At 39.2% G+C, this 25,246-nt stretch overlaps 1 protein-coding gene across 1 annotated transcript in view; it reads right to left on the minus strand.

Moving 5' to 3' along the window:
- LOC149277293 (glutamate receptor ionotropic, kainate 1-like) overlaps window positions 1-25,246 on the minus strand; it is an 85,698-nt gene that overhangs the window by 37,229 nt on the left and 23,223 nt on the right. Inside the window, exons 5-8 of the mRNA XM_089503070.1 lie at window positions 20,026-20,199; window positions 13,786-13,929; window positions 10,140-10,247; window positions 3,030-3,074 (exon numbers count right to left, since the gene is read on the minus strand). Of these exons, the coding sequence (XP_089359196.1) occupies window positions 3,030-3,074; window positions 10,140-10,247; window positions 13,786-13,929; window positions 20,026-20,199 (471 nt within the window). The remainder of the gene's footprint in view (window positions 1-3,029; window positions 3,075-10,139; window positions 10,248-13,785; window positions 13,930-20,025; window positions 20,200-25,246) is intronic.

Raw genomic sequence — 25,246 nt, forward strand, 5'->3', positions numbered from 1 at the left:
GACATACATTTATATATATATATATATTTATGTTTAGTAGAAATTGCTAGTCCATTTAATTTAACATTCTCAACATATCCCTAACTTATTTAATGTAGATGAAGCAAACCAAGACCCCCTTTTTAGCTCAGGCCAATTTTTTGCAGAAAAGAGAAAAAAACTATTTTGTGACTCAATGGGCAGTCAGAATAATCTACCATCTTAATCAAGAAACAGATAAACTATTTAACTGAAATAAGTTGATTTTAGAGTTATGGGACGGCCAGGTATATCTGTAAGGTAAATTCCATACATTTAACAAAGGTAAATTTAGCGTATAAAGGAAAATGCGTCATGACATTATTCTAAGCAAATTCATCACTATGGACTAAAGCACTGAGAAACATATTTAGAAGAAAAATAATGTATTTGTTTTACACAATTAAATATATTAACACATTTTCTTCTCTTTCTACACACATTATTGTGGCTTATAGGGCCGTAGAACATTGTGATACCGTCATACCCAGAAAACATTCTAAACTCCTAGAAAAGAGGGACATCAGGGAGGAAACAGGGACAGAGGGGTTTGGTTCTCTAGGAGAGATAGTTTGGGGGTTTGTGACTGATGGACATACACACACATTACATTAATTACACCACCTTTCAGTTTGTTTGTTGTGAGAGCAAGCAGATGACCGTGTTACAGACATTTAATAAAATATTATCTTACAGAACTGGGATAAATGTGAACGCAGGAGATAAGGTTTGAATAGGACGACTTGAGGCCATAATGAACAACTACTACGAAACACATATAACATGTAATATTACACTGAAACACGGTTTATGGCATCAGAAATATAAAAAAAAAACCCATCACAAATCAAGTCATACTAGCAGGTCAACAATAGACAATAGAGTTGGAATAATACATTTTGACAAAGTCTGAGATTATCAGGTTAAATTAAAAAAAGGGAAAAAAAAACACTTCCAATCTCAGCGATAAATTTGGAAGTGTAAGTTCAGATACAAAACTCCAGCTCTTCAGGGGACGACTGGCACCTTCTAGCCTGGGGGCAGGTAAAGCCAAGTGGTCTCGTCGGCCCTTTGCCCCTGCCCGGTAACTAACATAAGGCCTCCATACTTACTGATCAGTGACAAGATATGTCATATCCCGGCACGCCACCCCTTCAGGACACAAGGCTCCTCTGAAGAGTATGTCATGTTACAAGTTATGGATATTAGATTAATAGGGACAGAACGTTGATCCAGGGATTTATTCTGATTGCCATATTTGGAGTCGGGAAGGAATTTTCCCCCTGGTATGGGGCAATTGGCATCTGCTTCATAAGGGTTTTTTTGCCTTCCTCTGGATCAACACAGTAGGGACACAATATGTATATAGGTTGAACTTGATGGACTTTGGTCTTTTTTCAACCTTATGAACTATGTTACTATGTTACTATGAAGAATGCGCTGGCTCAGCACAGTCCTCCATAGTGTATATGGACCAGATGAAGGAGATCAGAGGTCTCCTTTGTAACTAGCCTATTTAGCAATGGTGTCCAAAAAGAGCCTGATTGGCGAATAGGACCTCCTGCCCCAGGTTTGGTTGCAGAGGGTCTGCGGTACCCCCAGAGCTACCACCCTAGGACTACTTGGTCTTGACTAGAATGCACCTCTGCTCAGTAGGAGAAATAGGGATTGGTGATCCCGTGCCATCGCTGTGGTGGGAAATTATAGGCTACATAGAAAAAGGCTATGGTTCCAAATGTTCTAATGTAGAGACATATGTAGACAGATTAAACTGGCTACTCGATAGCGCAGTAAATCATCATGATTTGATTTCCATGCAGCACCCCATTCATTCTGAGGAAAGACAAGTTTAACCACGAGGAGCAGGGATTTTAGAACCGATAGGCATCCTGTGATTGGGGCCTGAATGGTATCTGCATGCAATCCTCCAGCCAACCTTATCTCTTGGGTATATCATGATTTCTGGAAACTATTAAGATATGGTTGCCTGAAGGTTTCCCTATCCCTCTATGTATAAGAGGCAAGAGGGCATCCTTGAGCAGACAGAGCTGGGGATGCTTGGAGTCAATGACTTCCCCCACTCCCTTGTGATCGACGTCTGCCATGGAGGTCCACCTATTAGGATTCATATCCGCAGCCTCTTGAGTAATAATTAATAATAATTCCAATTTCAGTATTACTCCCAAAGATAAATATCACATCCCATAATTATCATAAAACATATTGCATTTGCTGACAATTATCACTTCTGGATTTTAGTCGATCTTCCCCATTGTGTACATATGTTTAAACTAATAGTGTGTATAGAAACAGACCAAACAAACAACATAAGGTTCCATAAGATGATTATTACATGTCTTATAATTGCAGTTTATAGATACATTCCATGCAGGATTTTCTCAACTGACTCTGAGCTAATTTAATCTACAATGTTCAAACAAGCAGTCAGTCATTTACATGGGACTTTTAAAAATAAAAAGGGTTAAAAACTAGGAGTTTTCTACCTATTTTTTTATGAAAAAATAATATTTTTTTTAAATTTAACGTCACCCAATATATATTATAGTAATGGGTTTACTTATGTTGCAATGTGTTTTGTTTTTTATCACTGGAATACCTTGTTGCTAGCCCCTCTGGCAACAAGAGGATTATAAAATCATTTAAAACAGGAAATTAGGGGAAAAAAATGTATAAAATGATCCAATGAACAAGAAATAAAATAATCCTATTCGGGATATTTATTTTGAAATGGAGAATATGGAGTGATGTATTAACCCTTAAGCGGTTAATACATTTATCCTTCTTAATAAATTGAATTCCCGATTAGGATATATTTATATATTTTTAATTGTATGAACAACCGCATACATTATATAAATACTGTAGGTGTGTATACATTTTTTCCACGTCCAAGCATATAATGTCTATAAACTGCGATTACAGAGAGCGTGGACGAAAATAAATATACCGACACGACCAAAGGATTCTTTACATCACACGGGTATACAAACCTTCTTCCAAACTTTATTTAAATGATTAGAAGTTTCCCCAGCAGCCTTGAGAAAATGAACAAAAATTGTTGTTAAAAATAATAGCAAACCACAAGGATACATACGCAAACTCACTGCGTTATTAGGAAAAAAACAAGCAAGATTATTTGGTTAAACATTTCTAAAATATCACAAAACAGAAAACACACTGACCCAGAGACGGCAAAATAAAAAATCTTCTTAAAAGCATGCAATTTTTTTTCCCAAATAGGATTAAAATATTCATCATTACATGAAGGGCAGACCAAATATTTCCCCAATAATAACTTAGTTTGACTCAGCTATACATTGTCAGATTTAACCCCTTTCATTGCCAATCTGCTTTTTTTGCCCCTTCGCTCTAATATGCATACGGGGGAATCTTGCAGGGCTGCCCCCCAGAGGTCTCCATCTCATAGCTGAGATGAGGGGACAGGACTGGCCACACATGAAAGGAGTAGAGATTAGTTGTAATGTGAGCCGGACGTGGGTAGGTCGCGGGCAGCGAGTGGGCAAGTACTGAGATCCTGAAGGTCTTCTGGAGTCTCCAGATGAAGTCTGGAGATGTCCCAGGTATTCTAATAAGCTTAATAAGTTTGTCCCTAAACACCAGTAGGCACTACAGAAAGAAATCCCAATATAAATTCGGTTGGTCAAATACAGGTGAAACTGGGTTGCAATATAATGGGACATTTGCCCTCATTTTCTAGCATATACTGATTTTAGTTTGAAATACTTTTAAGGTGCAATATTATATCCTATCTTACATCTACATCCCAATGACACTGGAATCAGGATCATTCATCACGATGTAGTTATGGAGCAACAGCCATTAGATTTACCTCCCCCAAGGAAATGCCGCCCCATATTTATGGGATTTAACTCAATGTTCTCGAGTTGTATGGGGAGAAAAGGTTTAAGGAGAAATGCAATAGATAAAAGAGTGATCAAGGCTCTTTTGAGTGGAACTTTCTGGTCAAGCTTAGACCTCTGTGGACACAGCATAGAGCTCGCTGGGTTCTACACCCCAAAGAGGCCACTAAATGTTCAAGTGTTTAACGCTATGACATGTCTCGCATGGTCTTGGGATCTTGAGCACATCTAGAAAGTCAGTTCTCTAGAATATATTACTTACTTAGATCCAATTGCTACCTTCTAGGTCAGGGGCGTCCAACATGAGACCTCGAGGTGCGGCCCGCGTAAGATCGGCAGCCAGGGCAACCGATCTTACACGAGCCGCACCTCAAGCCCTGCTACTTACTTGTGGGAGGGTCTTCTGGACAGCACAGAGGAAGCGGAGTTCACGTGACTTCCTACTTCCTCTGTGCTTTAGCAGAGAAGGCAGAGGGAGGCCGCGCCCCCTGCTGAAGTCTGTGAGCGGCATCGAGGGAGCTGCAGTACAGGTAAGGGGGTGGGGAGGGTGTTTGAATGAGTGTGTGTGATTGAGGGAATGAATCTGTGAATTAATGATTATATGAATAAATGAGTGTGTGTGTGTGTGTTAGCATGGATGTGTAAGTGCTGGAACCTAGGCATGATGGGACTGTGATTGCTGTACAATCACACTCCTATCATGCCAAGTCAGCCAGTACATGCTGAAACCTGGCCAGCTGCCCCCCTTGTGTAGTGATAATGCCAGCAGTATGGGGTCTGCACTTACAGCCACCAGCATGTACTGGCTGACTTGGCATGATAGGAGTGTGATTGCTAACAGCAATCACAGTCCCATAATGCCTAGGTTCCAACATTTACTGGATGGATGTGTAAGTGCTGGAACCTAGGCATGATGGGACTGTGATTGCTGTTAGCAATCACACTCCTATCATGCCAAGTCAGCCAGTACATGCTGAAACCTGGCTAGCTGCCCCCCTTGTGTATTGATGCTGCCAGCAGTATGGGGTCTGCACATCACTTACAGCCATCCTGTACCAGCGTGTATTGACTGACTTGGCATGATAGGAGTGTGATTGCTAACAGCAATCACAGCGAGCACAGTCCCATCATGCCTAGGTACCAGCATTTACTGGTTGCCTAGGCTAACAGCAATCACACTCCTATCATGCCAAGTCATATTGCTAATTTTGTCCAATTGCGTGTTACCTACTTTTATTAAACATGTGAGTTTTTATTATTATTTTTAAAGGTGGGGGTCATTTTCGGATTTGGCTAAGCGAACCCTGAATGTTTTGGTCCAGAATTTTCATTTTAGTTCATCCCTAGAATAAATCTAGGGAATCCTGAATTTGTAGTCGCAAAACTTTCAAGGCCCAGAAATCAGTGAGAGGAAGAGTAAAGGTTTTGTGTCATTTTACTTTATTTTAATCTGCATATTTTATTAAAGGCCATATTTTTTGTCACAGTGAAAAATGAGTGCGGCCCGCGCACGTATACAATTCTGATGAAGTGGCCCACTGCAGAAAAAACTTGGACACCCCTGTTCTAGGTGGTCGGCCCATCAAACGGTACCATTAGCTACAAAAAAAAAGCATGCCGCCCTGATCCCCTTCTACTTAAAGAGGATTTTCTGGCAGTAGATGCCCCCTACATCAGTCTCAGAGCTGGCAGTCATCCTATGCCAAACATTTGTCTCAACCCACAGCTCTGAAAATAATTGACAAATAAAACGAAGTAGAAGGGATCTGGGAAACGTCCAAAAAAGGCAGAAACTATACTATTGCAGCTGTAATTTATACATATGCTGAATACCGGAACATTTATTCTGCATTCAGTTCTACGAGAATCTGCCAAGAAAACAAAATACTTTCCTTAACAGTAAATCTCTGCATTGTCGTTCTGTTTTTAAAGTATAATTCTGTAACGAAACGTGTTGGTATTTACGAGATTGCTTCAGATTCTACCGAGGTCTTACCTTTACATAAACGACAGAGTTGCAGTGCTTTCTACCGAAAATTGTATTGTGTTGTAAAATACCTCCATCTCCTCCTTTTACTAAATGATGATTACTAAGGAACATTGATACAATTTCTCAGCTTCCTCTGAATTGTGCTTTTTTTCTCATTTTGTACACTTCGCACTTATCTTGATGTGGATGAAACACTAAAAGAGTGCGTCAACCACCTACGGTCCAGGTGTTGGGATACCCTCGCCAAAGACAGAACCGATTTGAGCCCCTGGGAGCCCCATTAGTTACTGTCAACCATTCCAAGACTTTGTAGGCAGGGACTTAGCCAGAAAGCTTAACTAAAGCCTAGTCATGGGTAGATGGGGCTTCTATTAAGCCACACTGACCTGCCCTTCTGCACCCTACCTCCAACCCTGGCAAAAACAATGGAAGATAAACCAACATTGCTTACTAAGCACTATGCCTGCTAATCATGATGACATTCGGAGCAGGGACAAGCAAAGGTCTGTCATCTGCAATAAACTCCGATCATGCAGTCTGTTAAACATGATGGGCTTTGTAGTCCACTGCCGTTGAAGTAAGCCCGGAATGCCGGTGTGCTCTTCTGTTGTTTGCTGTAAGTCGATGCTAAAGCCATTAGTCTAATGTATTTTTGGTGTTGTCATTGAGCCAACGTGAAATGGGAAAGTATAAGAAACAGATTAATCCACACACTGGACAGAAGACTGAATTTGTTGAGAGAACAAGAGGAAAATGAGACTTTTTGCAGTTCCCGCAAATATCTTCCGTACGTCTGACATCCAGAGAAGGATAAACAAAAAAAGATTAATGTCCTGTAAGTCATATAGATGGGTAAATGCGCCGAGACAAAAGGCACAAAACAATGCCCTTGGAAAATGCGGATCCATAGGCTACATGGTATACATACTGTATGTACTACGCTTCTGAAAGTCAAACATGGAGCGGCGATCTTAATTCAGTTTATTTCAATAACCTTTATAAAAACGGTATGGCGAATTAGGAGCGTAAAATCAAGCATAGTACATGGGGACATAATAAATAAAAATATATATTTTTGTAATTTTTGATGAAATCTTCTTTTAAGTACCTCCAACCAGCAATGATTTATTTTTATATGTATGGCAAAAACTGCATCGAAAAAAATGTTATTAGGACCAATAAAGGTCAAAATGAATAACAGTCTTCTGGAGATAACCTGATTTGCTAGTTTGCGAGGCTGAGACTCTCACTGGTGCGATAGTGGATAACACAGAGGAATGGGTTTAAATGATCTGATATTAATGTCAGCTACAGCTCGAGATAGGAAATAACCGGAAACCTAAATGAAAACATCGGAAATTCTACAAACAACTACAAAAAGCTTGCAAGTTTCTGGAGGAATCCTTTGAATGGAGAAAGCGAAACATCTCAACCCAACATATTCCGTTATGTCGTGAGCTGTTTCTTTATGTTCTTCAAACACCAGGAGCCGGCGTACCTCAGCAATGATCTAAAGCTCAGCGCTTTGCCGGAAAGAAGACTTACTTCTGAGACGACGGTTATACCAGCACAGCAGAAAGCTAACGGGGTAATATATTTGGATGACTGTATCACATGAGAACAGCACGTGAGATCACTTCGGATCAATTCCCTAAACCAAACATTGTCCCTTTTAGATAAATATCGCACAGTACCATTACAGCTAGACTGTGGGATACAGGTTCCAGCCAAACTAGGTTGGATTTGGAACAAAGTTACACCATTAGAGACCCAGAAGAATGTAGATGAATTTGATGTGTCTTTGAAAATCTCATGAAACTCTTCTCCCATCTCACCTTGCATGACATCTATTTTAGAGATATCATTACATCATAGTTTCTTTTCACATACATAATAACCATTCCTATATATCACCCACTGCATAGCTGCACAATCCTAAAATAAGATGTTCTCAAACCAGTCCAATACCCAATTCCAGAGATCACAGTCATCCCTATCATCACATGACTGGCTATTTCCGAGATCTTCTGCTGGTGAAGCTGGCATATAGACCAACAAAACGTTGAGTATTATGTATTTTTTATGGCCATATCTACCTACTATAGCTTCTGCCCCAATGTCATGGGCCGTCTTAGAGAGTAATGATTGGATACACACTGAGTATTCTGTAAAATTGAGGAGAATCTTTAATACATACTATTTCTGTTTTCTTCTGCATTTGGATTTTTTCCAGAGTCCTTAAATCAATCAAACTAAAAATAAAATTGGAACATTTTATATGTATTTGTGTATTTCTACAATGTAACCATGTACTGGTTTAAATGTAACCGTGAGATGAATAAAAGTCTGTATAACGCTTTAACCAAATTAACGTATGAAACATTGGTGTAAAATCCAAAGCTTAGTTGTGATAACATGTGACTGCCTTTATATTTATCCATTGGAATGATTATGTCTATAAGGTCATTTTCAGAGAAGCTGTAAGACTCGCAGTAGCTGATGGAAAGAAATATTTTTTCCATACACTAATCTCTCCAAGGTACTGACCTCTGTGATTGTGTTAAAGCTGCAGTTTTAATTGCGTGCTTTTATTTTTATTCTGGGAGGAGCGGTTAGAAGGGCTTTGTTACAACAGAGTTCAAAATGATTCCGTGTCAACCTGAAGGCATCGCCCATTAATCATGTCCAAAGAAGGTGGATTTTACTATCAAATTCTGGGAACATTGCTCTTCCAGATTTTAGCTGTGACAGTCATTGATTCTGATGAAAGCAGAGTTAGCAAATGGATTCGGTATTAGTTATACATGTTTATGGGGGGGATTTTTGGGTATGATGATAAAAATTTGAATTATTCTTGCTGTGTTTATAATCATTGCAGTAATTAAGGTATTCCCTTGTTATCAGTCGCAATTTTACATTACAGAGTTTTAGAGTAGAAATGTATACCTCCCAACAGTCCTGGTTCTGATTCTCAGGCACTGTCCAGGGTCCTGGTTAGCTCCCCAGTTGTCCTGCTTTTGCAGACAGTAGGGCTCATGGGCCAGTTCGGGATCCTCTAATTTCCCCTGATCAGCCCAGGAAGCTGTAAAATCAATGGACGTCTGCGCTGTCGCGTCGCAGCCCCCACACTCTGAAGCTCAATACCACGAGGTGGCTGGTGGGAAGGAAGGTGATCATGACTCCAATCCCACCCACTTCCAGTTCCGCCCTTCTCCTCCCCTTGCCACACCTAGTGACGTATTCTGGGCCAGGCCGACTAGGCCTAGGGGGCAGGTCCAGAGGGGGCGGCTGTCCCCCTGCTCCCAAACCAAGGGGCAGATCAGTCTCTTGGCTGATGAGGCCCCCCACTATCCCGCCGCCCAATGAGCCGTTTACAGGGGAGGTCTTTGACCCCTTTACACTATATAGTCCGAATTAAAAGGCACTGAGCACCTTTAAGACATGGTGCACAGGGATATGATGTCATATCCAGGCGCTCCATAGTGCGCTTTATAAGGCAGTACAGACTCCGACGAGGGGGGGCAGATCGGGGTGCTGCCTAGGGCATCACAGAAGGTGAATGCATCGCTGGCCACAAGTTGATTTTGAGAGTCCAGCAAATAAAGCTATGTGTTGATGTAATTCTGGAAAGTCAGAAACAGTTTAAACTATTTTACATTTCATTTTGTTTTCTCAGGATAGTTTATATATTCACATGAAATGATCCAGGCATTTTTTTCTGATGATGAAGCCATCACCTCCCGTGCAAATCTTCTGGGCCAGCCTTGGACCTTACAGAGTGTTGTAAGGAGATCTCCCCAACAGGCCCATGATCCCTACTGCCCGCCAAAGCGTGGGCCGGCTACTAAAGACGGCGGGAGAGTGCCTGAATATTGGGACTGCCCAATGAAAACTCGGACTGTTGGGAGATATGGATTTGTGTGTGACATCAGCATTCTTCTGGAATACATTACACATTAAAATTCAGTGTGAAGGAGAAGGTCATTCATAGCAACAGTCACGCTGAATGGGTTGTATGTTAATAAAAGCAGGGGCCTTTTCTCCTTCTGTACCAGTACGTCTGCGCACTCCAGTTATTGTTAGTTTTGTATATTGACAATTTTTATATTAATATACTACAAGCTTCACAATATATATTTTATATTGCATGTTGTATCTTTCAAAGCAAAATAGAATAAGGATTTGCCATATAATGCATAAAGGGAACAGTAAAGACGGATATTAAATACCTTTTCCATTCCATCCTCCTTGAGGCTGATAATATCCAAATCAAAATCTCTCCTGAGACCATCCGTTCGATTGAATGTGATGCGACCGGTCAAACCATCCCATCGTGCCTAGGGATAAGAGGAAGAGATAAATATATAAAGGCAAACGTTAACTCAACATAATGCCAGCTACGTACGCAAACTGCTGGCAAATCTGGGCTCAGACTTTTAAACCCGTACACTGTACATGGTGGCATTCTGTGTGATGTGTATCGAGAACGCTATAAGAAACTGTTCTAAAACCCTGTAGTGTACTGGGGGCGCCATCTTTCCTTTCCTCCCTCTGTTCATCTCTCGGGTGTTTGATTGTATACGCAAGACTTCCATTCACGAGCGGCGTCTTGTATCTCCACTGAAATGCACATCGATCTGTGACCGATCCACGGCTTCTCAAAGATCAAAAGCACAATAATAACCAGGGTTCTTGGCTCCCCATAGAGGTAATCTCAGTTTAAGAGGAAACCCTTGCTTTTCAACCGAAATGCGCAGGCTCTTACTACAGTCATGACAAAGTTGCTTATTGGTCTGTGACCAATCCGCAGCTTCTCTAAGAGTAAAAGAGTAACCAAGGTTCTTGGATTTCCCATTGAGTTTAACTACAGAGTTAAAGTCCAACTCAACTAAGATCGTATCTTGGATGGGAACATGGCTACTTAAACATCGGCGCCAAGTGCATGACATTTTAATGAATAGAAACTTTTCAGGAAGTCCCCTCATCCATTGCTGATAAATCAATTGTTAAAAAATATATTTTTTAAACAGTTCAAGCCAGGAAAAGTTTGGTTTGAAAAAAAAACACAGGGGAAAAAATAGGAGTCTTGCAATAAAAAAAGAAGAAGATGTGATTTTAGTGCTTTCATATTTCATAAAATAAAGCCAAAACTATTTTATAATCACTGGCCAGATTTATGGTTGGTATCACATATGTCTCAGCTATGAAAGATGACTGCCTCAGCAATTATGCCAAAGTTTGAATAATTACATCTGAGCTTTTATTGATGGTAATTCTCATAACGATGGGAATTCAATTAAAGCTTTTCTAATTACGCTGTAGCATATTTGAATTAAAATTACTTCGGTCAGGTCTGTCATTGCTACTCATCCTCCGCTAACAAACATTTTTTTATTGTCAAATTCAAGTGATGAATGAGACAAATGAAAAAAAAAAAAAGCAATTTGAGAGAGCCAGTCTTTACAAATGGAAAATAGTAAGGTTACAAACAATATAAAATAATTAGGAAACCATACTAGAAAATACGATAACATGAAAAAAACTTAGATTGTATTGCCAGAGATATTTAGAAATTCAGAAGCAGGAAACACGGGATCCAGGATTTTGAGCCACGAACCAAATTTTCCTACAGCACTTGAGATGCGTTTAATTCTTATTTAAAAACATTTGTTCTAAACAAAGTCCAGTTTATTATATGTTTATACATATTATATATATATATATATATATATATATATATATATATATATATATATATATATATATATATATATATATATATGTTCACCTCCTGGGACCAAGTTACATTAAACCTCAATGGACATTTTATGTATGAAAACACAAATTATTTAAATATAATTAGAGAACATCGGTAGAGTTTTATAATGCTTTTTTTTCTTAGTGGACAATATACTGATACGTAGCAGATAAGCCTTTATTACACAGTCTTTCATTGTTCTCTGACCTGGGTCCTAACAGCGACTTTCTATAAATATTCTACCTGTCAAGCATGTGATGAATGTTGCTTGACAGGGAATTTAAACCTACATGGATTTGGCTATCCTGAATCTAAGACAAGACCAAAGACCAATTAAGGTGTGAGTCTTTACAGGAGAAACAAGCAGACTGGTTGGGGTGAATGATTGCGATCTGTCTTCTAATACTGTTTCTATGTTCATTATAAAAATAATAGAAATAACACACAAGTCACAGTTCTTGGTGCTCATACATATCTTCCCAGTGTCTCATTTTGGTGGGCAGCACCAGTTTTTGGACACTGTCCTGCTGTCTCACATTTGTTGGGCAGTGGGGATCATGGCCAGTTAGGTAGATCTTGACCATCGCACCAGGCTGTGCAATTGATCAAGGTCTGTGCATTTGGAACACCGACCTCAATCACAGGTTCTTGCAATGTACTGAAGCAGAGCATCGCAATATGACACCACATTCCAGTGTTCTGCTCTGATACCTCAGGAGGTGGTCAGGTAGGTAGATGGTCCTGCCTTGGTCCCAACTCTGACTATACCCCAATTCTAACAAGTGAAATGTTTGGGGTATGTTTATAAACACTTCAAAGATGGCCAAGGATCATGGTCTTGGTCATGGTTTCAATTAAGAGCCCAGAAGTTGTCATCGATAAAGGTCTTTTTTATGAGTTTATTGCATGCCTGTGTAATATTTACAGATGTCCACTGGTGAGTTAAAGGCTTAGAGCCACATTAACATGGGTCATAATGTTTAATTATTGTGTAATAAGCAATGGAGAAGACACAGCTAAATGTCAATACATTTTGGACATATTTTGGAAATATTTTACATCAAATATTTAGTAGTTTAACGCTGATACCAGACTAAGTCTACATTTCTTATTATTTAATAGATTTATTTCAACCCTACCACATACCCGATGATGCTCATAGAATATAATGTCCTTAATGCTGCTGTCTGAACTCTCACCCCACAAGGCAAGTAAAATGATTACTAATGCATGCAAGCATTTTCATGTTGCTCTTATTAGGAATTAGAACACCAGTCTCCCAGGATAAATAGTATAAGCCTATTAATGGTATTTTATGGAGCAAAACAATATAATAAAATTAATTATCTACAAAGCAATTAGAAACTAACTTCCTAGTCCCAAAGTCCTAAAAATGAATGAAGACACATTTAAAAAGTTCTAAATGATATACCAGCAGTAATATGTTCTCTCCCGACAACAGTTAAAGTGACCTTGATGTTTTGTTTCTGCTCAGTTGTCAGTAACACGATCACGCAGCGGCAGCATAGAGTGTTTTCCTTCCTAAAGGGATATTGTAGACTTCCAAATTCTTTTTTTTTTTTTCATTTTTATGAAAAATTATATATTTATATATTATTATTATTAGATTCTAATGCGATGCAGAATATTTTGCAAGAACGTTTTATTCGTTCCACTTCGAAAACGGTTACAGCTGTAGTCAAAGGTGATGCTTTTTTGTGGCCAACACAGAAGATGTTGGGTCACAAAAGCTTTTGGGCCTTCACAGGTCTCTTCTTAAGATTATCCTTTTATTTGTTGGCCCAATAAAAAGCCTTTTTGTTAAAGACGCCACAAACCACTGTCAAAAAGTGCGAGCTGACAGCATTCAATGATGTCAAGAAATATTTTTTTTAAGGAAACTGGGCATAAAACCTAAAAAAATTGATATTTAAAAAAAAATGACTGAAGAAAAAAAAAATCTAAATGTCTGACCTAATTTCTAAATAAGATCCAAATCTCATGAGTGTTTATACCTGCAGTTAAAGTTAATGATTCAGCGTGAAATAAAATGCAGGGTGGAAAGGTACGGAATGGTAGTGTTGGTAGGAAGGAAACTGAGGAAACATATCCTTTACCTCTTTGATGAGGTTCATGAATCGAGGTCCAAATCTCCAGGGTTTGTGTCGGTGACACTGGAGAGAGCTTACAGTCATCTGCGCAGCTCGCTGGGTGGCAACCGCCACCATATAAACCGCGTCGTACATCAGAGCCGCATCCGTCTGTTAAAAAACACACATATAGACTGCATTTTATTAGAATACTCAAACCGTCAGTGTCGTTCACAGCAAACAATCCCCATCTGATTAGCGGATCTGTCATTTTTCACAATTTACAGTTCTAACTAAACAAACACGGATATATTCCCAATTTATTAGGAGTATCGGCAAAAGTCTGCTGGTTAATGGCAAAAATATAGTGATTTTACGTTCTTACATAGATTCTGGGTTCCAGATAACGAAAAAAAACACACATTCAAGTTTTGAATGCTTGATAAATAGACCTACATCTCAAGCCTGCCATTTAGACATGTTTGTGTTTATCCATCCCATCGTCTACTGAAAACTAATTGGCTTGATTTTCCTTTTCTCCTACTCTCTGAAGTCATTATGATTCTAGCAGTCAGCGTTTGCTGGCAGTTGAATGCAATCTGAATTTATCAGCAATTCTTAATCAATAGACTGAGGGTTAAAGAGAAGTTAAAGAACAAATGAATATTGCTGAAGATAAAAGCAAATTGCAAACGGGATTAACTTGGACATTCATGGCTGCGGGAGACAACGGATTTATATTACGGGTCCTTAACCCCTTCAATCCCCTATAGACGTACCGGGACGTCCAAAAAACGCCCACAAAGAAACCCCTATGGACGTCCCGGTACGTCCAGCCCTTCGTGCAGCGTCAGGGACACATCCCTGCCGCTGCACGGGAGACCAGGCTGTCGTTTGACAGCCTGGACTCCCCACTGACAGCAGAAGCCGGCTTTGCCGGCTTTCTGCTGTCCGATCTCCCGCAACAGCTTCCGGCATGAAAGCCGGTAAGCTGTTGCCGGTAAACTGCCCGATCGCGCGATCGCGCAGTTGCAAACGCGCGATCGGGCATTCCCTTCCGGGTTACGTCACTGCTGACGTAACCCGGAAGGTCATCGGAGGACAGGATATCCCCTGCGGGGATATCCTGCCCTCCGATGAGGCACAGAGACGCTGCGATCTCTATGCAGGTCTGTGAGGACCTGCATAGAGATCACAGTGTGATCGGTGCAGGGGGATCGCGGGGAGGGGAGTGAGAAACCATCTCTCTCACTCCCCCTCCCGTCCTGTAGGGGAAAAGCAGAAAAAAAAAAATGATTATTCATTTAAAAATAATATTAAATAAATCATTAAAATATTAATATAAATAATACAAAAAAAAATTATAATGTGGGCTGTGATGTCATTGTGACATCACTGACATGTTCAGGAGGTCCCTAGGAGGACCTCTAACCATTACTGTGTAAAAATAATATATAAAAAATAAAAAAAAATGTAAAAAAATTAAAATAAAATAAAAATTAAAAAAAAAATAGATAATAAAAAAATTATTAAAAAACCTTACTTCCCATTGCCCTAGCATAACATCTAGCCAGTATAACCCTCCTTCCCCCGTTCACAACCCCCAAACCCGTTAAGCCATAGGCATAAAAATTATACAAAATTGTACACCTAATAGAACGCTCCCTGGTGCTGGGAAAGTCTGGAAAATCTATATAAATTAGGTATTTCTGAAATCAGGACACCTGAATTGATAAACTTGGAGGGGATTTTCCATCACTTTACCTAATTTTGTGAGGATTCAGAGGGAAAATGTAAAAAAAATTAGTTTATTTTTCTAATCTTCGCTAGTTTTTACTAAATTTCTCATTCTAAATTTTCAGCTAATCACCCAACTATGGTATCAAACGAAAGCTCTATCTCTCCTTGAAAAAACAATATATAGTTTACATGGGTACACTACTCACAGGAACAGAGAATCATCGCTAAACCGACATACCCCAAAAATGGCAAAATTGCTCTGGGCTTTGAGGTACCAAAAACCCCTGGGATTGAAGGGGTTAAGGGTAAAAACAGACACACTTGGTAAATCTGGATCTACGAGATTTTTTTTTTTGCATTAGTTAAAATATTGAATGAATAATTGAATTCAGATTTTCAGATGAGTACACCAGCGCAACAGAGAATTGGTTCAAGGGACCTTTCTGTTATTTAATGCATATATATATATATATATATATATATATATATATATTTTATAAAAAATGTATTGGAGTCCATCTTGCATGAATGCCAATGTACCCTTTTGAATGCTAATGTATGCAAGTGCTTAATTTTATTAAATGAGAATGGAGTGAGTACCTATTCCCTGATGCCCTTTATGGAACAAGGGTAATTCCGAAACTGTGTTGTATAAGGTCTTGTGGTTAATTACCAAGATACGAGGCTGGACCAGGAAAAAGAGACCAACTGATCCCAGGTAGAGCTTGGCAAAAACATTTACCCGTGACCAAACATGATGTCCTACATTAACGTATTTGGATGGCAGATAAATGACTTGATTAAGGGTTTAACTGACTTATCAAGTAAATTGATAAAGGAGTATATGAGGTTCATTCTGCAACATTGAATTTCAGAAATTAATAATACAGTTATCTTGCTCTCTTCCTTCCCTTGGATCCCCCAACGCATAGGAGGTTATGTTCTGACTGCTTTCCTGTCCTACAGAGCATGGGCAGCCAACACAGACTTCATAAGGAACGGGGAAATATGTTGTTGGGTTCTTGTCCGTTCTGATACCGCGTATATGCATTAGTGCTTACTGAAATAGTGCACCCCTTGTTATGGTTAGTAATGTAGTGCTTGTTTCAAGCATATGTGTTTGGTTTGGTTACAGGGTAGACCTCTTATTTCCCCAACTGCCCCTTTGAGTAAACTCCGCAGGAATTGATGCTGATCGCTCAATTTTCTCATTCAATCCCTTATTTAAAGCATTGGGGTTCTTCATCTATCTAAAAACTAAAGGGTTAACCAAGCAAGCCGCACAAACATAAACCAAACACTAAAGAACTATTTTTGTACTAGGGATCTAGAAGTACCTATTTTGCATTTTAATTTATAACAGTAGCAATAATCATAAAATATTTGTCTATTTATTCGCATAACTCCATAGAATGGTAGTCTAGTACAGGAAGAAAAGCTGCTAAGATAATGTAATGACGCCTCATTAGACGGGAAAGACTTGATTTCCGATGTTGTTATCCTGTAAGAATGGGGAAATAAGAGAAGACATTTCTTTCTCCGAACCCAGCGCGCTGTAACAGCATCAAACATCTGCCTGACATAAAAATGAAAGGTGGGCCCACGACACAAAAGGGTAGACAGAAGGAGATAGATACAATAAAGAATGACATAAGGGGAATGTATATCCCTTCACATCCATTCCAATGCCAGATCTCATTATGACAAAGGAGGAAACAAGTAAACTTCCGAGGACGGATAGAACCTGGATGAAACGTCTCTTGATTGATTAAATATCTGCTGTTCCCTTTAAGGGCTGGTCCTAGGCTTTCCAAGAATAGGAGCAGAATAATATGTGATGCTCTCTTTTTATATATAAAAAAAAAAAATAATTAGAAAAATAAAAAACAAAATAAAAAAATGAAATATGACATGAGTATTTGGCTATACACACACACACACACACACACACACACACACACACAACAACAATAGCTTTACATTTGTACAAGAGAAACCTGAAGCCATTGGAGCAAGCACAGCTTAGCGGAGGAGGCCTTGACAGTGCTAGGAGGTGGGCCTTAGAGGTTTTGGTTTAATTTCATTGGTCAGTAAGGTTAGGGGTTGGGTGTTATAAATAGGTGGCATCCATTTTGTGTAACTCACTTTTAATCTGCTTGTCAGACCGGATTGTTGTCCCACCCTCCCTCCCTATTTTGAGTTTGGGGGGGGGGTTTCCCGTTTGGTCACAGCGGCGGGGCGGAGTGGCAAGTTTTGGAATTCTTGAATGGGGGTTTTCGTGGAGAAAGTGAATGAAAGGTTGCTGGTCGTGGTTTTTTGTAGGTTTCGAGCTGGTCTGTGGCTCAGAACCTGGGGGTGTAGGGGTATCTGGGTATACCCCTATTTTGGAGTTGGAAATGTAAATTATTGGCACTTTATTGTTATGTTTTTTGGTCACTGTTAATTTATTTTGGGTCATTGTCATGGTGTGGGTGGTGTCGGGCTATTTGTATTTTATGGTTTTGTATGACAATGATTTTTGTTCATGTTTTTACAAGCTGTGGACTTATAAATAATTTTCCACTACATTTCTGTGTCTGTGTTTCATTTGGGTGGAATGGTATTTTGGTGGGGTCTTTTTTCCAGGGGCCCACATTTCGACTATGCGCCTGTCAAGATATACGGTATAGCTAATATGCTTGTTATATTTCAAGGCCAAAAAGGTCCTCTACATTTTTTGAAAACATTTTCTTTTAACTATTTAGACATGTGGTCATACCAAATACGATGCAGATTTGGAAGAAAGCTATAATAATGAAAGGTATTTTATCTAGTTTATTTATTACTAGTCGACCTTGCTTGTCTGTGACCATTTTTTCACGATTTATTTTATAGCCCTAACAGATGGGTAAGAGGTGTTTTCTAAGTTCATTCATGCATTTTCTTTCAACTCCCCGCAAGCTTAACCAAACATCAAATTCTCCAGTAATTCGATTTTTTTACAATAGTTTTTTAGTAAAGCAATAAGTTGGTGCAACCACTGATGTTGAATATTCTCTTTCTTTGTAAAAAACATCCGCAAAGAGGTGGAACCTCCCCGCAAACCATCACCCCAGAGCGGAGGAATGACATTTCATGTTGTGATTATGCTGATGAAGAAACACTGGGGTCATTAGTGAACCTCAGCTGCAAGCTTTGGAAGCACATGGACCAGTAAAACATTTACATATATTTCTGCACTTCTGCCATTAGACTTTAGGGCATTTGGGGTAAAAGCAACCTTTTCTCAAATTCATCCATGCTGAGGATCAACTTGGTAGACCCATTTTAAAAAGAAGTTGCAAAATGCTACATTTATCTATTTAAATATGGATCTCTTTACTGGTTATTTCGGCTTATCTGTTCCTTGATATTTTATCACATGTTATGTTGGCGGAAATCATACAGACAAGCAAAGGAATCCTGATTCCTGACATATCCTGACAGATGGCTGTAAATAATTCAGACTGAAGTACTGTAAATATTAATAGGATACTGAATATCAGCTCAAAACCATAAAAAGTCATTTATTTTCCCAAAATGAATGTGTGTGGATAGAAAGACAGATCAACGCTGATACAGTAACATAGCTGTCTGCCCATCGACATACATCTTCTCCGTAAATCCAGAGGGATAGAAAAATAGAAACAATATAAATAATTCTAGAACAACAAAAATCCTCCTTGATTTCCAGACCTGTCAAGGATCCTTGAGTAACGTGACTATAGCCAAGACTTGTAACTGAAGATACGGTATATTGGATACGAGCTACTGGCAACTTTCTACCGAGCTCGGTCTAATAGACCTCCCGTGAACTTAAATAGACAATATAACGTCCAAGACAGCCTCGCCAAAAAGAATACATATTAAAGTAATTTAAGATAAAACAAGAAGCACTTTTCTGAAGGAGAAGCTGCAGCTCCCTTCATCCTCTGTGGCCTAATGATTATTTCCATCGATTGGCTACTTTTCCAGGAGGTCCCACTGAGGGCACCATTGAAGAAGCCTAGCTCGTAATGTGTCATGTTAAAGATGCTTTGTAGTTTTCCTTGCAGGTTGATCCTCAGCTTGCTTAACGACTACTCCACCATTGACAGTCTCGAGGAGGAAGCCTAACCTCCACACCATCTCTCATCGGATCCCCTCAACCACAGATGTCACCACATTGTTGGCGCCCCTGTAACTGTTTATGTTTTCTTAATGTTCTGATGCCTATTGCTTCTTTATAATACGTTAAAGACTAATATATCATTTTTGGTGCTGTCCTGGAACACAGTAGAGAACTTATGAATGTTTTGTCCAAGATGTATTATTTTGAATAAACTCAGTCAAGCCCATTTTCCTAGGGCTTTGTTGGCCGCCGGTACCCTGTGTAAACAAGGGATTGGTAACGGTATCATTAAACTATAAGAGACCCGCTAGTCATTCAGGGAACTTTGTGGAAATATCTCCAGGCACGTGTAAAACATCTCATTATATTTCTGTCCATGCACATTGATCACTACTCACTGTCATCATGCCGTCAAGTAGTCCGGTCTCAGGTTTAGGTGGCGCCTGGAGACGCTCCATGGACCATTTGTCAACCACTGATGCAACGTGAGGATTGTCGATGTTAAGCAGCCGGAATCCGGTCATGTTGACTCCGCTGTATCTGTATGGTTCTAGATCCAGGGCAAACAGATCCTACCAGACCGGGTATAAAGAGAGCAGCATGTCAGATACACACATTATTCCCTACTAAACATTTATTTAATTTGGTGCATTATGTTATTTGACTTAATGGTGGCCAATAAGTGTGGTGATTATGAGAAGCATGTCATTGTAATGTTTGGGTCATGTTTTATAATAATTTAACCTCATTATACTTCTAAATGCAGAGTTTATGAAGAAGCAGGATGGTGGACACTAGCTTCACACCAAGCTTATAAAATATTTGTTTAGTCAAATGATTACGTTCTATACAGTAAATAAATGTGTAACGGTGTGTACTATGGCGAGTTTGATTCTTCCTACTGATTAAGTTCTCTCCCCTGTTAAGTTCCTGATTGTTGGTTTAGGCAGCATTTGTAAGCATGAAGGAGAAATTTGGGACAGGAAATTGCGTAAATAATGCTGGCTCTGCCACAGGCTGCCACCAATTTTAGCCGCTTAGATTAGAATCTTTACTCCAAGGGATATGTGGAAGCTTTATGGGTAGATATCAACTTGGGGCAAAAAAAAGGAAATTAACTACTGGTTGGGATATGTTATAAACCACCTAATGTTAATGATGAGGAAGAGCAGCTGTTAGAGCAAATTGAGAAAGCTACACATCTGGGTAGCACGTTAATTACTGGAGATTTTAATTACCCGAACATAAATTGGGATAGGGGGACTAGTAGTTCTGCAAGGGGATTCAGGTTTTTGAACCTGTTAAATGACACATTCATGTCACAACTGGTACCAGCACCAACTAGAAAGGATACTTGTCTGGATCTGGTGATAACAAACAATGTTGATCTTGTGTCTAACATTCAAGTGGGGGAGCACTTGGGTAATAGTGATCATAATATGGTCTCTTTTGAAATAAACGCAAAAAAGAAATTGCCCATAGGGAGTACTAAAACGTATAATTTTAAGAAGGCCAATTTCAATAAGATAAGGGCAGCTTTACAACTTATTGACTGGCAAAAACTCTTCAGGGATAAAAATACTGAGGAAAAATGGAGTATTTTCAAACAAATATTAGCAGGGTACACTTCTCGGTATGTACCACTAGGAAACAAATATAAAAGAAACAAATTGAAACCGATGTGGCTTAGTGGGGACGTTAAGCAGAAAATTAAAAATAAGAAAATGGCTTTTACAGCATTTAAATCAGACGAATCAGAGGCATCCTATATAAGATATAAGGAAGTCAATAAAGCATGCAAAAAGGTGATTAAATGGGCTAAACTAGAAAATGAGAGGGTGATTGCCAAAGAGAGCAAAACTAACCCCAAAACATTCTTTAAGTACATACATTCTAAAAAAACAAAAAATGAAAATGTAGGTTCATTAAAAACAGAGAGGGGAGTGTTGGTCAAGGAGGACCAGGAAAAAGCAGAAACTTTAAATGACTATTTTTACTCAGTATATATATTAAGGAGGAACCTATGGCAATGGATATACATAGGACCACTGAGAAAAATTTTCAGTCAAACTGTGAGTGGATGAGTGGAGGACAGGCGCTGCAGCAACTAAAGAAAATTAATGTTAACAAAGCTCCGGGGCCTGACGGTATTCACCCACGAGTACTTAAGGAGCTGAGTCAGGAAATAAGTGAACCTCTGTTTCTAATCTTCCGGGATTCTTTTCTTTCAGGAATTATACCAGAGGATTGGAGGAAGGCAGATGTGGTTCCTATTTTCAAAAAGGGTTCAAACTCTGTGCCCGGAAATTATAGATACAAAAAACAAAAACTGTCTGTGCTTCTTACCCTAATAAAGTTGGCAACAAATATATAAACATAATATAAATGAGAGGTTTTGGTTATATGAATTGGCCAAAGCATAATTAAGCTCACCCGCCACGTCAAGGCACTCTCAATAGGGTGAGAACCTACTCTCACCTCCTACATAGTGGGCACACAAAGCAGTTTATACTGCTACCAAAACCTTATTAATGTGTTGGGGGAGGTGCAATTAAACCTCCTCCCTATTAACCCCTGGAAAGCAACCAGACCGATGAGGAGCCAACAACCTCAAATATGTGCAAACAGGGAAAAGAAAAAATGTTGGTGCGCTAAGCTAGTCACAGGCTCAAATAATACAAATGTATAATACGAGGCCTACCAAACAGGTGTAAACATGCTGCAAAAACAGTGTATTGGCTGTACAATGTATACAAAAAACAAAAACTGTCTGCGCTTCTTACCCTAATAAAGTTGGCAACAAATATATAAACATAATATAAATGAGAGGCATGCTTACACCTGTTTGGTAGGCCTCGTATTATACATTTGTATTATTTGAGCCTGTGACTAGCTTAGCGCACCGACATTTTTTCTTTTCCCGGACATTATAGACCTGTTAGCTTAACTTCCGTGGCTGGGAAAGTATTTGAAGGGCTTTTTAGGGATAATATTCAAGAATTCCTTGGGAAAAACAGTATTAACAAAAATCAGCATGGTTTTATGAAACATAGGTCCTGTCAAACTAATTTAATTGCATTCTATGAAGAAGTAAGTAGAAGTGTCGATCAGGGTGTTGCAGTGGATGTAATCTACTTGGATTTTGCCAAGCGTTTGACACGGTTCCACACAATAGGTTAGTATTCAAACTGAAGGAAATTGGTCTAGATGCAAATTCTTGTTCTTGGGTAGAACATTGGCTTAGAGATAGAGAACAGAGAGTTGTTATAAATGGTAAATTTTCAAGCTGGTCAAAAGTGGTAAGTGGTGTCCCTCAGGGTTCTGTGATGGGACCAATTTTATTCAACATAATTATAAATGACCTGGCAGTAGGCGTTGAAAGTCAGGTTTCTGTGTTTGCAGATGACACTAAACTAGGTAAAGTTATACAGGGCGAGCAGGATATTACTGTGCTGCAGAGGGATCTAGATAGACTGGGGGACTGGGCACACAAATGGCAGATGAAATTCAACGTAGATAAATGTAAAGTTATGCACTTCGGGGTAGCGAATGCACAAGAAACCTACACCCTAAACGGTAGTGAATTAGGGGTAATGACAAATGAGAAGGATTTGGGAATTGTTATAGACAACAAACTAGGCAACAATGTGCAATGTCAGTCTGCGGTTGCTAAGGCCAGTAAGGTATTGTCGTGTATAAAAGAGGCATCAAGTCGCGGGATAAACATATAATGTTGCCTCAATAAATCAATGGTAAGGCCGCACCTTGAATATGCTGTGCAATTTTGGGCACCTATTCTAAAGAAGGATATCATAGCACTAGAAAGGGTGCATAGGCGGGCTACAAAATTAATAAAAGGAATGGAGCACTATATTTATGAAGAAAGGTTAACTAATTTAAATCTGTTTAGTTTAGAAAAACATTGCCTCGGAGGGGATATGATAACATTATATAAATATATTCGGGGCCAATACAAACCATTGTGTGGAAATCTGTTCATAACAGGACTATGCATAGGACACGTGGTCATGCGTTCAGACTGGAAGAAAGGAGATTTAGACTAAAGCAGAGGAAAGGGATTTTTACAGTAAGGACAATAAGGATGTGGAATTCTCTGCCTGCAGAGGTAGTTTTATCAGAGTCTGTACAGACGTTAAAACTGCAACTGGATGGATACCTGGAAAAACATAATATTCGGGGATATAATCTGTAATTATGGGGAAACAGTTTATTGATCCAAGGAGAAATCTGACTGCCATTTTGGGGTCAAGAAGGAATTTTTTCCCTGGTTAGTGCAAAATTGGAAAGAGCGAAACCGGGTTTTTGTTAGCCTTGGAGAACGGCTACATGTTTTACTCCGACACTTTTGTGCACTTAATTCTTGCTTATGTGTGTACAGCAGAACATATTTATGGGTTTGTTATGTTAATACTATTTAATTTATTTTTTAATAATTAAAACTGGAAAAATTACACATATCTCACCAAGTGACCAAGCATGCTTTTTATAATATTAAACATTACATGTTTATGTTAGTTTTTTAAGGTCTACTATTCCCATTGGCCGTACTTGCATGTTAGTTAATGTAGGTTTAGCCGTGTCTTTTGCTATAAGAAGACTTTATAGGGAAAATAGCTAGCGGGGAAATTAAATAAATTAAGTCACTTGATTCTAATCACAATGACTCTGCAGTAATTGAATAATGATTAATGCCCGTTATGTATCAGAAATGAGATTTCATGCTTAGTGTAATCAAATGTGAAGTCAAAGTGATGATTGGATGGAGTTTTTTTTCAGATATGGTGATAAAAACCGGTACATGAAATTCTCCGCACATTTTGTGATATATCCGTCATGTCCTCAGGCTTTGTGAGAGAAGCATAAACAGCTTTTCCTACAGAAAGTGGGCTGAGGATGGGGTATAGTCTGGAATGGACATGGCTAGAATTACCCCATGCCTGGGTACTTGCCAGGTCTCACTCAGGATCTCCAGGTAAAGCGCGGCTTCTCTTGGGCTCTGGATTACGATCTTAAATCACCGGGTAGGAACGCTGAGTTTCTTCATCCCAACTCCCTGCCTACATTCCACCCAATTCATATACCTCAAAGGATGATGGGGGAATAGGGGGCTCCAGGCAGCCAATTCTGGGAAGCTCCCAGGTATATCCCTACTTTTTCTTTCCCAAAAACATCACTTCCTACATCTGAAGAAGATACCGATGAAGTTTTACAATTACATGACATTCAGCCAGGTCCAGTCACCTGTCTCAGTAATGAAGCAGCCCACATCTAGAAGAAAACAAACACACAACACACACTGTCCAGTCCCGTCTATCACACCTTTTGGATCCACAGAGAGAGATCTCCATGGATGGAGCATGGAAACGATCCAGTCATTGTGTAATGACTTCCTTGATACTCGAGTCTGGAAACCTTTGTAGCTATATAAAGTATTACAAGCGTTGCATACTACGTGGCACTGGTCCTAAATGTCCATAAATGTTTGGTACGGATGCCAAAGAAACAGGGCATAGGTTTTAAGTGTTTTACTGGATTTTACCAGACATTTTCTTTCCATCTGTTAAACCAGAGAAAAATCCCAAATAGCCTGGAAGTGCT

The sequence above is a fragment of the Sceloporus occidentalis genome, unplaced genomic scaffold (assembly GCF_023333645.1).
Source record: "Sceloporus occidentalis isolate IW3139 unplaced genomic scaffold, rSceOcc1.0.p SCAF_219, whole genome shotgun sequence".
NCBI lineage: Eukaryota > Metazoa > Chordata > Lepidosauria > Squamata > Phrynosomatidae > Sceloporus > Sceloporus occidentalis.